This window comes from Rhipicephalus sanguineus, chromosome 5 (genome assembly GCF_013339695.2).
Source record: "Rhipicephalus sanguineus isolate Rsan-2018 chromosome 5, BIME_Rsan_1.4, whole genome shotgun sequence".
Taxonomy (NCBI): domain Eukaryota; kingdom Metazoa; phylum Arthropoda; class Arachnida; order Ixodida; family Ixodidae; genus Rhipicephalus; species Rhipicephalus sanguineus.
Genome location: NC_051180.1, coordinates 180,870,069 through 180,883,726, shown reverse-complemented (window position 1 = coordinate 180,883,726; position 13,658 = coordinate 180,870,069). Strand labels below are relative to the sequence as shown.

At 44.1% G+C, this 13,658-nt stretch overlaps 1 protein-coding gene across 5 annotated transcripts in view; it reads right to left on the bottom strand.

Moving 5' to 3' along the window:
* Positions 1-13,658, bottom strand: part of LOC119394483 (centaurin-gamma-1A) — a 294,264-nt gene that overhangs the window by 17,377 nt on the left and 263,229 nt on the right. For 4 of the 5 annotated variants that reach the window (XM_037661788.2, XM_037661786.2, XM_037661785.2 and 1 more), the window contains exons 11-13: positions 9,993-10,146; positions 4,032-4,127; positions 1,869-2,012 (exon numbers count right to left, since the gene is read on the bottom strand). In XM_037661788.2, coding sequence (XP_037517716.1) covers positions 1,869-2,012; positions 4,032-4,127; positions 9,993-10,146 — 394 coding nt within the window. The remainder of the gene's footprint in view (positions 1-1,868; positions 2,013-4,031; positions 4,128-9,992; positions 10,147-13,658) is intronic. The other variant, XM_037661789.2, reaches the window with a different exon arrangement.

Sequence of the window (13,658 nt, the reverse complement as noted above, 5' to 3'; positions counted from 1 at the left end):
AGCTTTTCGCTTGAAGGACCTTCAACAAACTGTTGGAAATAAGGTTATGAAGTTCTGAATTTATTCTTTCAGAACTCTATTGTTTAGGGGTGTGCGAATATTCGAAATTTCGAATATTTTTCGAATAGTGTTTGCTATTCGATTCAATTTGCACTGAAATTTTACTATTCGAATTATTCGAACTTCCCAAAGACAAATGCAGTCAACGTCCGATTGAAAGTGACCCCTTCAAATTTTCAATATGCTTCACCTCATTACACTTTCGTATTGCGGCAAAGCTGCCTTTCAAGCTCCGTTACGGTGGAACTTGGCCAAGAGAAAGTCCGATTGGAAGTGGTCACTAGATTTTCAATATGCTTCACCTCACCACACCCCCGTATTGCGGTAAAGCTGCCTTTCAAGCTCCGTTACGGTCGCACTTAGGTAAGAGACAGCCAACGTCCGATTGGAAGTGGTCCCTAGATTTTCAATATGCTTCACCTCCTCACACCCCCGTATTGCGGCAAAGCTGCCTTTCAAGCTCCGTTACGGTCGAACTTAGCCAAGGGACAGTCAACGTCCGTTTGGAAGTGGTCCCCAGATTTTCAATATGCTTCGCCTCATCACACCCCTGTATTGCGGCAAAGCTGCCTTTCAAGCTCTGCTACGGTCACTCAAGAAAACGCTGGTTCCAATATGGAGATGAAAGATGTGTCAGAGTTGGGGGCTCAATTAATGCTGTTTTGGACCTGAAATTTGGGCAGGAAGTCCGAAAAATCGGACGCCGAAGCTTTTTAGCATTCAAAATTTCAGATGTTCTTATATATTGACGTCTACGAGGCAGATTTTGGAACTCCGGACTTGAAGGGAGCACACCCTTGTCCGCCACATCAGTTGGGCTTCCACAGAAGTTGAAAGAGAAGGAGAGGCTGAGGAAATGGCATCTCTGCCTATCACGTGTAAAGTGTTGTCGGCAACACTTTGTTGCACCAAATCATGTACATAAATACCATTCGGCCTCTACATTGCCTCATTCTTGATAAGAAAGACAACTATGAAATATGACCCCACCAGCGCTTCATCAACCTAGCGAAAAGAAACACTTTCATGTTGCTATCTCACAAGAACATACTTAGGGATTCTCTGCAACTTTTTCTGTAATTTCACTTCGAATTATTCGAAAAATGTTTGAGAAATATTCGAAAATTATTCGAAAATTATTCGATTCGATTCGCACTCAATCTTCATTATTCGAATTCGCTTCGCACCCAAAATTTTGCTATTCGCACAGCTCTACTATTGTTCTTAATTTCGACATCATAGGTCCATCATTAGAAAAGAAATAGAAGATCAAAGTTTCAGTTTTGACTTTTCCACAGAATTAAATCTTTGTACCTTATCGTTAGTTTGTCACAAATGATTTCGAAGTCTCTTTTTCATTTTCTGCCTGTACTGGCTTAATAATATACCCTGAAACTTGCTATGTCAAGTCAGCAGCTCCCTCAGAACACAATGCGCTTAATTTTGACTGAAAAGATGTAGGCCCTACCCGACACCTTGCCATCTTGCTGCCACAGTGAACCTGGGAGCGTGGGGCATTGTCCAGCTGTTTCATGCAGATTTTGTTCCCTGTCTCGACCACTTAGTGTAAAACTGTATGTGGCAAATAAACTCAACTCAACATCATTAAAAGTTGGCACGAGAACCTCAACGCAGTGTCACCATCGATATTTTTCTTTTGAACGTTTTCTTGCTTACCGAGCACCTTCTCGTGGCATGAGGGGGCGCCTTTAGTATTGTGAAAGGGTAATTGACTAGTAGAAGAAAAAGTGTATTTCTTTCTAGTGTTTCTTATTAAAGAGGCAAGAAGCCAGAGAAAGGGCTCTCACCTTCCATGGCCTCGAAATTCTTGGCACCAGTGCTTTTCATGCGTCGGTGCCTCTTCTTCACATTGGGTGTCTCCAGCTTCGACAGCATTGGGTTGGTGTTGGGCACAGCTGGGATGAGCTGCGTCTCACTACCATTCAGCATCCCTGGAAGCACAGCGAGACACCAGCACGCCATCAACCAAATATGGCAGTGACAGATACATTTGACAAATATTGACAAATCAAACATTGTTTTAATCTCTTTTAATCCAAGTGCTGGTCTTGGATTAATTTTGTGCACTTAAGGTTCTTCACAATGCACCTGAAGTTCAGTACGAGTGCTTGTTTTGCGTTTTTCATTCAATCTTCATGTTAAACGAAGCATGTGCGAAGTGATACATAATATCCCAAACCTTGACAGTAGGTAATGAACACTGTAAGATATATACTCTTTAGGTGAGGACACGACCGAGGCACGATAAACCAAATAAAGTAGCAATGGCACGCGCACATTGTTCCAGTGATGGCATTGCCCATCTATCGAAGGCACGAAACCTCAAGACATGAAAGATACATCGCACTCATCTCGTGTTGCTGTAGCAACTGGCACTTTGCAAGACACCCGGATTCAATTATAGACTGTCACCCGTTTAGCTCAGCACATCTGACAAGCTGTCGAACGTGCGCGTTACAGGCACTTTCCTCCGTCCGCCACTGACCTGCTTTCACCGTGTGGCTCAATCATTTTGAATTTCCCATGAAGTGCCGGTTGCTATATTAACAGGAGATAAAACCCTTTTTGCCTTCAAGTTTTGTTGTACTGCCAATAGACATCCACTGCAGTCATTGCACCGATGGGAACTTGTTGCTGCTTTGTCTGGCTGATCACACTTTGCAAGCAAGCCGAAAGAGTGTGCATCTTACAGCGTATCACAGTGTTATCTTACACTGTGGTAACAAGGGACACCATAGTTGCAAGTTCAGCCAATTTGACCAGCTGGAGTTCTTTAGTGTGCACCTGAAGCACAGTAGGCAAAATTATCTGGGACTCCTAACCCATACCTATAGCCACTGAGCCACCATGGTGTAATAGAAACATTACTTATACAGTCATGGCAGAGCTCAGAGGACAAAACTGAAGCGTTCATGCAGTCCAGTTAGCGGAAGCACAATTATTGCAAGTGCACTGAAAGCAGTGGCGAATGAATACCGGATATACTTGCGCAATGGCTGCACCTGTGTAAAAGTCGCACCCAGAACTTTGGTAAAAAATGTCTCCCAAAAATATGTGTATTAGCTGCATTCTTGATTTTATAGAAGGTCAGCAGTGTTATCAGTTATGTGGTGCAAGAATTCTGAAGTGCTTTTTTTTTTTTGGGGGGGGGGGGAGCCAAAACAAGGCAGCAGTGCCAAGTTTTCGATGTTGCCAGGTAGCATAGCCTCCAAGATTTAGCAACTGCCTCCGAGGCGAAGCTGATGCTGGTCCGTAGAGCACCACCATATATTGGAACCAACAGGGGAGCCCCTACAGGAATAGCCTAGAATAGCCAAAGCCAGTGTCACCACCACCTCGTTTGTGATTCTCGTTTTTTCTCGTGTGCCAGTCTCCAGTCATGTGCGGTCATGAAATTGGTGTTTACTGCTCTTCAGTCATTGTTCCCGTGCCTGCGTTACCAAGTATGCCACGACCATTTCTTCAAAGCTAGCACCCTCTAAATGTATGATGATAGTCTAGTAAAAACATCGGAGTGATTGAGTATTTGACTGGTTGATAATTGAAGATGTTTAATGGTTCAAAGTAACATCAGGACAACAGGAGGCCGTGATGAATGCCTGCAATTCTTTCCGATCACCCAAGGTTTTTGACTGACATCCAATGATCAGTACACGGATGCTACTTGCTTGCAGTCGAGTTGGAATGACGCCACCACAAACCATGGGAATCAATCCCGTGACCTTGCATTCAGAAGCAGATTGCCACTGTGACGGGTAAGCACACTAAGGTAAAGGCAGTTAAAAAACGCAAAAGCAGCACCAGTGGTTTCAAGCAATGTGGTGTGCACGAGGTACACAAAGCAAAGCACAACAGGGTATGCACGTGCAGAGACACACGCCAAATATGCGAGGCAACACAGTGCAGGCAAGCGCAGCAGCAGCAGTGGCACGGGAGTGTGTGCAGCCTACCTGAGTAGAAAGCATTGCTGTGCTGAGCATCAGCAGGGTCAAAGCTGGCCAGGCAGTCTCGCTCGCGGGGCTCCTTATACTTGAAGTAAGGGATGCCTGTGTTTCGACAGCCGGAGGGCACCCCCACAGCACAGGTCAGCAGTGAAGCGCGGCCACCGGGCGGTTCGCAAACCATTTCACCCAGTGACACGGGATGTACACTTTCTTAGCTGTTTGTTGCATGCTTGGAAATGCTGGGAAGTGGGGACTTTGGACTGGCATGTCGTATAAACAGCTGAGGCACCTCGAATATATGTATCTCACTCACGACAACACTTCTATCCGTCACAATGATTCTGTCTGCTCACTCATGAAAGTTTGCTTCACAGTGTGTGCAAACGCTTTTAGTTAAAACGTACGCTCACGAGCTAGAGTGCACTGTTCCAGCAAACATGGCCAGTACCATGGTGGGAAAAGGACAGACTTATAGGCTAGTTGGTTTGTTTACTCCCCCATTACACAGTGTTTACAAAAGTGTGCAATAGGCCAGTAAATATATCATTTATTCGTGGAGTTATGCATTCGAAAGCCACACTTGGGTTATGAGAAATGTCATAATGGAGGGTTTCGTATGATCGCCTTGTCTGAATGTGGCCACCACGGCTGAGAGTCAAACCTGTGACCTCATGCACAATAGCAGAAAGGCAAGTAAGCATTAGAAGGTAACGCAATTAAGGGTGAACTTGGATTTTTTTTTAACATGGATGTAAGAACAGTTTAATGGTGAATCTGTGGGCTATGCCAAGCAGCATTTAAGAACAGCTGCACCATGATTATCCTAAGATTTTCCTGATGTCGCAGTGTTCTTCAGTGAAGTACCACAGACAACACCGCATTTCTCTCCGGATAGCATTCCAGGAATCTTTATAGTTCAGGGTTACATATGGCGGAGTCTAGCCCAGGGGATTTTCCATATGCAGTCAGTCAATGAGTGAATTATGTCAGCAAGCAAAATATACTTTACATGTTTCCTCACAGAAAGGGTTAACAGTAAAGCAACAAGAATGACTCGCACTGCCTTTGGCTTGGTACTACAGCTAAGGTCAATCGCCAGGGTTTAACGAGCTACTGGATCAAGCAGTGCAATACAAACAGTGCACTAAGCAAAACAAAATTTTTGAAGAAACCTCCGATAAAATACGAATGACAAGAGAAGCATAGGTGAGTTGGAACCAAAAAAAGTAGACTTGTGCGAATAGTAAATTTTAGGTTCAAAGCAAATAATGATTTGGTCAAATAATTTCTAATCGAATTCGAATAGTATATATCACATATTATAAAGAAAAATGAGCATATTTGTCATGACTCAACTAACCTGAACAACATTTTTTTAATTGAAACAAGACGTGCAAATGTCATTCTTTCTGGTTCAAAGGAAGTGGAAGCAACTTTGAATATTAGCAGGATTTGACTTTCAGTAGAGTGCATGTGATTACCTGTATAATACGTTAAGCTTTAAAATTTACTATACTCAGAGCATATCAGCCAGTATAACAAGCTTTTAAGTTCAAAAATTTATGAATCAGTAAGGGTAATATATTCATTTAACCTTGGAGTGGGGTTTCGTGGCAGTGCGGATTGTTCCTGCAAAGGTGTACTCATGGCATAGCACCCCTCCACTGCAGTGAAACCTCCTTTACAGACAGTGGCATTACATGTGGACACACACCTATGCGTTCATTTCGAATACTTCGAAATTTCCAATAATTTAAATTCGAATCGAAGCAAGTTTGAATCGAAGCAAATTTGAATACTGTAATATTCGTTCGACTATTCGAAGAATATTCGCACAAGCCCCCCCCAAAAAAAGGTTTGTTTTCGGAGTGATGTAGGCTATTCACAACTCAAATATTATCTGCAAGAAAGTGGATCACAGCAGCTTCAAATGCCCACTGTTGTGCTGACTATTAAGGTAGTCGACACAATTTTCAGCCATAAATTGTTATACACAGTGGAAGCTCACTTTAAAGAAAGCACCTCCCACACAAAAGTGCCAATGTTATATCTATTGTTAGCCATTATGCACTTGTTACATGATAGTAGGTGAGAAACACTGCATTGTTTTTTATTATACGGTCATACATAGATATAATGAAGTCATACTTGCAGTGGAAAACTTCACTATATCGCAAGTATCGTTAAGTTGAGGTTCCCATGTTTGAACAGTAGAATACCTTCACATGATCGTAGCACAGTCCTGCACACCATTAGTACCAATTATTATCGTTAGCATACCAAAGCACGACAGCAGAAAAAAAATTAAGTACTGCGACTACTTGCACTCAGAGCTGTGACAAACTGCTGCTCTCTCACATCAAAAGTGCAAAGTAATAATAATAATTGTAGGGGCTTGATGTCCCAAAACCACGATATGACTATAGGGGACGCCGTAGTGGAGGGCTCCGGAAATTTCAACCATCTGGGGTTCTTTGACATGCACCTAAATCTAAGTACACGGGACTCTAGCATTTTGCCTGCATCAAAATGCGGCCGCCATGGCCGGGATTTGATTGGAAGGTGCACAGTGACGATACTGAGCAGCATTTCGAGACCATGGAAGGGAAATAGCAGAAGAGTGGATGATATGTCCGGCTTGCACATTTCTACAGTGATCTGCTACTGCGCGAAATCTACTGCCACTTATCTGAAGTGCAGCCCATGCTATCACGTGGAGCTGATCGTCCCTAGCTAATGGTATCCAGTGCATTGCCTATTACGCTATGCCAAGATGCTTGCCGTGTAGTACGTGAAGTAGACCCACTAGAGGAGGTGGCAGTAAATGGATGCATGGCACATGGGTGTTGTCTATTAAACACACGTAGACGCACTGCAATAGCACTGTACTACACACGCTTCCAAGCAGATATGAAGATGCTTATAGTGATAGGATTGTAGACCAGAAGTTGTACTCGCGCATTTACTGTTGGGCATGTCTCAGTTATGTCTGTTCTTCCATATCCCTGTACCATCCGTACCCTTCCGTATATGCATACGCATCGTGCCATAATGGCAGTCATGGCACGAGTAAACTTTTAGTCTGCCTGATGCAGCAGCAGAGAGGCGCGGTGTAGCATCAGTCGCACTGAAAGTTGAGCAGAGCACCTAACATTTATGAGCCAGAAAGTGAGCGCACAACAGTGCATTCTATTCGCTCAATGGTATCCTTTACTACCCTTTCCAATGCATATATGCACCGAAGTCAATCACTGACTCACTGGCCAGCCCGCGACTTCCACCAGCTCTTATTTCCACAACTAAACACTGTTCTCTCATCTGGGGATGATCCCACATAAGAAAATATCATTTAGTTGTGGAAATGTGGGCAAGCTGAAGCCATGTGCAATCTTTGAGCTCGTGAGGCCACACGCTCCCGCAGTGGAAGTCATACCAAGAGAGAGTGCAAGTGCTTTAAGAAAGACAGACCTCTTTGGGGGGGAATGAAGGGAGCGATTGCAATGATGAACTCTCTGCCTTCTTCCAGAAAACTCTTTTTAATGATGAAGCCGTGAGCTACTATTACAACTATGGACAGGACTAAAGATTGTCAGTGTATTTATACGTGACCAAGAGCACAAGTGTATTTTTCATTCCAGTCCAGAGAAGACTACTCTTGAGACTTCGCCTGCATTACCAATACTCTCACGCACACCCTACCTCTCTGAATTGCTTTCATGAGGCAACAAAACCAAGATGAACATCGCGCGCACGCTATCTGAAATTGAAAGCAAAGGAAACCTTTTTGCTCAGCTACAGAACATAAGCAAGTGTTTTCATGTTCAGCTGAAGACAGTCCCACCTGAAGATGAATAATCAACTGGCTTCCACGGTAATGTTTTCATTTCGACACGAAGCAGACAGGCATTGCTTCATCGGGAATCACTAACAAAAAGCTCTGCTGCAAGTAATTTAAATGATAAAGATAAGCCAAAGTGCATCAGGAGAGAGACAGTAGCTTCTTGACAAACGAGCTGTCAGTTACGAAAAGTTGAAGCAGTGGTGAAGATAGTGTGGACAGACTATCCCCATCTTATGTCTGCGTTACAAACTGCATTATCTCTGCATTACATCTCAATCTCCCACCACTTGGAGATTGGCAACCAACTCCTTGAAAGATTAAGTTCCTTGAAAGCTGAACTTTTGTTACAAAAGGAGCCCCGAAGATCACTTTAAGAGGATCACCAGAGTAGCCACAAATCAGAGCTAAGAGGCTGTCTTCTGTATGATTGTATGAAAAAAGTATGATTGCAGTCAAAGGCCTTCGTTTGTGTGAGGCACTTGATATCTAGTGCAAATATCTTAGTGGGATGTTCTGCTTTCGAGTGGAACAAATCAAGTCATCCCTCCAAGGGCATGCGTCACTTTCAAAGCTGCTGCGTACCACTTTACACTAGTACCAGTTACATTTTGTATAAGTCTACACTATCACTGACAGGTGCTTATATATGGATTACTCAATGAAGGGCTACATGCTAGGCATTTAAACAACAAACATGAGGATAGCACAAAAGTCAATAACATGGCATATGAAAGTCTTATCAGTGCTAGAAACAGTACTTAAGAAGACTATGTAGACGCAAGAACGGCCGATGCCGAGAAGGAGCAAGATAACGAGAAGATAAGTGATTGGTAAAAACAGCCAATGCAGAAAGAGGCTTGACAGGTGAAGAATACGGAGAAGTGTACAAATCACAGCAAGCCTGTATGACACAAATGCAAAAAAAAAGGCTTGTTAGTCAACAAATGGCAGTCAAGTTATACACACTGCCCGTAAAGGATTCAAGTTAATTCCCTTACTACCAGTTCTAGTTAACTATCTAAAACATGTACGCGAGCAGTGTTGTTAGTATGATTAAGGATATTTTGTTTATATAATCAAAAACCTAATGGACTAAGTGTGCAGGGAAGAATGCGGATGCTTCCTCGAGACCTGGTCTGCCAAATGGAGACGTGGGACAACGCTGAAAAATGCGCAGAGAATGCCATGGCCAAAAATGCAGGAAAATGCAGCCACAAACAGACACATGCAAGCTTTGTGCAGAAGTGGCGATGCACAGGTCATGCAAGGTGCAAACAACAGCATGCTCGCATGTCAACAGGAGCACATGCCTGTACCAATATAGCAGCTGATACAGCTCATATGTGCAGCAATTAAGACCTCCACTGTGATCAGAAGCCAGTTAAGATATAACTCATAAGATAAGGACATAGAATGTGAAAAAGAAAAGCAATGGTAAGGAGCTCTTTTTCATTTGTAACAGTAAAGCTAAAGGCTGACGTAACATTAAGTGCCCCGCAACCTAACATATATAATATGCATAATTATGTTGAGAATTTGAAGAAATTGATAAGCTTCACTTTTATGCAAAGAAACTCTTACATGTGTGAAACTGTGCGCATAGCCGTGTGTGAATACCTTGAAGTTTCTCGCATCATCTAAACCTGACCAGCAGTTTGAATTTTCATATTCAAACAAGTTCGCTATGAAATCCTTGAAGGGACAAAGCGAGAAGTGCTGCTGAACTGTATTCTAAATGAGGTAGTGAAAAAAAAGAAGTCTGCTAAATGATTCTACATGCTACTCATGTGAGCTATACAAGCTCAACCATTCAAAACTAGCATGAAGGATAAGGCTAGTTGGTTACTCCATTGCACAAGATATTGACAGCATGAAAAATGAACGAAGGACAAGCGAGCAAACACAGACAGCGCTTGTCTGTGTCCCCTCGCTTGTCCTTCGTTCATTTTTCACACTGTTATTATCCTGTGCATTCATAATTGCTGCAATATTAGCCATTACTCATGCAGACGGACACTAGGAAGACCAGCATGCTGCAAAAGTTGTTAGTGCACGCATCTCTCGAGAATGTGGTCACCTTCACAATTTCACCAAGAGTGTCCTAAGAGACGGCAACAAGCGCATACCTCCAGCCAGGGAGAGGGTGCCCACGTCTGATGCTAGGTCGTTGACCTGAGGTGTGGACCCAGCCACTCTCGAACCCCTTGGCTTCTGGCCTGGAATCTTCACTGTGGTGTGCATCAGAGGAATCTCCTTCCCATGAACATCATCCATGTAATCCTGAAGAAGATGGGACAAACCAGAAATCTCCTGGTGAGCAAGCTAGCCCTCTAGGGAGCCCGTCAAGGCAGTATATGTACTTGCCCCTGGACAATTCTTTTCTGCTACAGTCGCCAACAGATTTTTTGGACTCTAGATATCCGGGCTTGATGGATATTTTAAAATTCATAAATGCACTGTCAAGGCTCCCATACAATTAATGCATTTTCACGAGTGATTTTTTTTTAAGAATTTACATCCTACAGATAAATTTTCTGGTCTATATTGCTCATTCCGAGCCACAATGCTTGATTTTAAAAGCTGCCATGTTGGACATTGCTTGATTTTAAAAAGCTGCCATGTTGGCTTGGCTTTCAGTGGCCAGCCGTGTATGCCTGAATGGTGTGTCCCCGAGAGTGGGAGGTACACCATCCTTCAGTCTCAAAGGACATGCCCACTTCTCCTTGGCTGACAAAACACTCCAGGGAACGCCGCTTTTTCAGTCGGGCATATCGTCACCATAAATTGGTGCGGGTATAATTTTATTTTTTGTTATTTCTCTCGCCATTCCACATGTGGTAGTGTGTGAAGTGTATTTTTGAGACATGCACGTTAGGCCACCACCGTGGCCCAGTTACAGTGCCCAGCTGCTGACCCAAAAGATGAGAGTTCGATCCCAGCCGGGGCAGCCGCATTGCTAGAAGCTCATGTACTGTGCGATTTCAGTATATGTTAAGAACCCCAAGTGGTCATAATTATCCAAAGACCTCCATTACGACATGTCTCCTAGCCTGAGTCGCCTTGGTACGTTAAACCCCGCAAGTCAACCAACCAACGGAGACTGTGTGCGTCCTTGCGTGTGCAGCTTCAAATTTTGTGTGCTCGGTGCCATGGCACCAGCTCCTGTGCCACCCGGAATCATCGGCGGCAAAGATTGCCTACGCAGTGACACGCTGAATGAGTGTATACGTCACTCTAGCCCAAATACAACCAAATCTTTGAATAAACTATACGCCGAACCACCACTAGAAGAACGAAGACACAGAAGGCTAGTGATTTTGTGCCTAATTTATTCAAAGCAATGTACCAACAGCCCTGCAATGAGTTCTGACAAACGAATCTGCTCGACTCCAAGTGTAGCATGAGGCAGGGCATTATTAACGAATTTTGTTACGCCAGTCTAAGCCCAACATATTTTATGTTCTTAACTTTTTTCCAGCCGTTTGATTTTTCGGCCTATCTTTTGGTCCCCACCAGGTCTCGAAAATCTGTTGGTGACTGTATTCAGTGGCATGTTATAGACCACCGACCAAACAATGGCATAATGCAACAACATGCTTGCAGTATCAACTGAGCATTGCAGAAATATGAGCTCTATGTACATATTACTTTTCCTACAATGCCACTGAACCTCTTCAAGGGGTCATGAACCACTTTTCCAAGTAATGATCTAATGGCCTCAGTATCGGAGTGCACTGCCTCCCGAATCGATTGCCGCAAAAATTTCTCGAATCCGTCAAGAATCAGCGGAGTTACGGGGGTTTGGCGCACGCTCCCAGCGCTTTCTCTCTTTTCTCGTGCCGACGAGCGCACTGGAAGCTAGACAGGGAGGGATGGCATGGGGGAAAGAAGTTACGCCAGCGCGCGTCATGAAACGCGATCGCTCTCCCGCTGTGATTTGCTTGCGCGAGTGCGGCTACCGTGTACTGAGGAGTGCGGCGCCGGCAAGTGGCGGCACCCCGCGGCAAGAAGCGCATCTGATCCGAACGCCGCTCTCGATTTACGTCGGCTATCGGCCAATAAGCATGCTATGTCTCTTGCGACGTACAGCGGACAGACGCCCCGCCCACCGACGAGAGTGAGAACCGGCCTCTGTTTGAAAAGAGGGTGCCTGGGGAAACGGCAACTTCGCGCTCCGCTTGTGGCCATTACGCGGCGCGCACGACTGTAATATTTGGCAGAGCAGTTCATAGCCGTGTCAGCTTTCTGCAGGATGTGTTTTTTCAATCAGCCCAAGGGGTGCTTCATGACCCCTTTCATGCTCAAGTTTTGCACAAAGTGAACTTGGTTTACCGCAAGACTTGCAGGCGCTATTGGATCGTCAGTTTTAGCCATCTTAAATATGAAGTGAGTGTCTTTTAAGGCGGAAAGTTGGGCTAGTTGGTATTTTGAATAATATGTTTGCTAGCGAAAAAAGACTTGGAGGACAACATTGTCCTGTATTCCTTCTTCTCGTCCACGTCTTTTTTCACTAGTAAACATGCCATATTATTGAAGTGAGTGTCATCAGCGGGAACTCCACCCAGATAATGCGAATATCAGCGGCATGAAACGGAGGTGTCATCTGTCACGACTACACAAAAAGAGTGTTCACCACAGCTGTAACGGATATTGCACAACAACTGTTCCATTTCAGTGGAAGTGGCACGTTAGAAGCAGCATTGACCACATGCAATTAACCCTTTGAGACCCTCTGTACACAATTGTGTACACCACTTGTTTTTGCTATTTGTATCAACTAGGGGCCAAGAAAGAGCACGATACATTGAGCTTTGGATGAATTGAACCTCCTGCATAATAAATTTGTCTTCACTTAACTTCATTTTGCAGTGTGCTGTTGCGTATGATCGCTTCACTGAAGGCACTACCATATTGTACGAATCGTTCGACGTGCCACTTCCCGCGACTCACGTCAAAAGTACGATTTCCCTTTGCTCAACATGGACTTAACCGAAAACAAATTTTCACAATATTTCTAGCCTGATATTTCGTTCTATTTATGCAAAAAACAGAGCATGAATGGCTTGAGAATAAATAGATATTTAATTACAGTAATACCTCGTTAACTCGAAGTAGTAAAAACCAGAAAAAATTTCGAGATAAGCAGATTTTCGAGATAAGCAAAGTTGGGCAAATTCCATTGAGAAGTTCAGTTCTATCTAGAAACGTTATCCCTACTGACCAGTTTCTTAACAGGAGCGCCAAACTGGCTCTTTGTAAAGGTTTTGAAGAAAAATAATGACATACCAACGCTATTAACCAGCTGTGTTTTTCGGCACTGCCTTTTTATTTAGTGCAGAGAGACCGACTAAGGCTGGTCTGCCTCTCAGCAACACTTGCACCTAGCAAAGCTTTCTCGAGTTGCTTAACACATCGCATGTGCCGATCGTCCGCGCCGCTGCACTCATATTTATTTCGCATCAAGCGAAGCATGTTTCTTGTTTCGGCGGATGTCGTCACCCCTCGAGTAGCTGCGTCGACGCTGCCGCGATCACTGTGCGTGACGCCACGTTGTTTGGCTTAAGAAAATGGTCAAACCAGCCGATGTTGCAGGCTAGGTCAGTTTAGCTCACCGCTAAGTCCAGAGAATCGGCCTTATCTGTCGATGTGACTGGAAGGGGCTCCTCTCGCACGATGCCACATTCAGTGCCGTTTTGACGTCCGGAAACTTCGAGCCTCGAATCCGTTTATTTGATTAGGGCTACCTTTCTTTGCAGCATCAGTGACTTGCTTTGCTTTGGTGGCGTTATCCT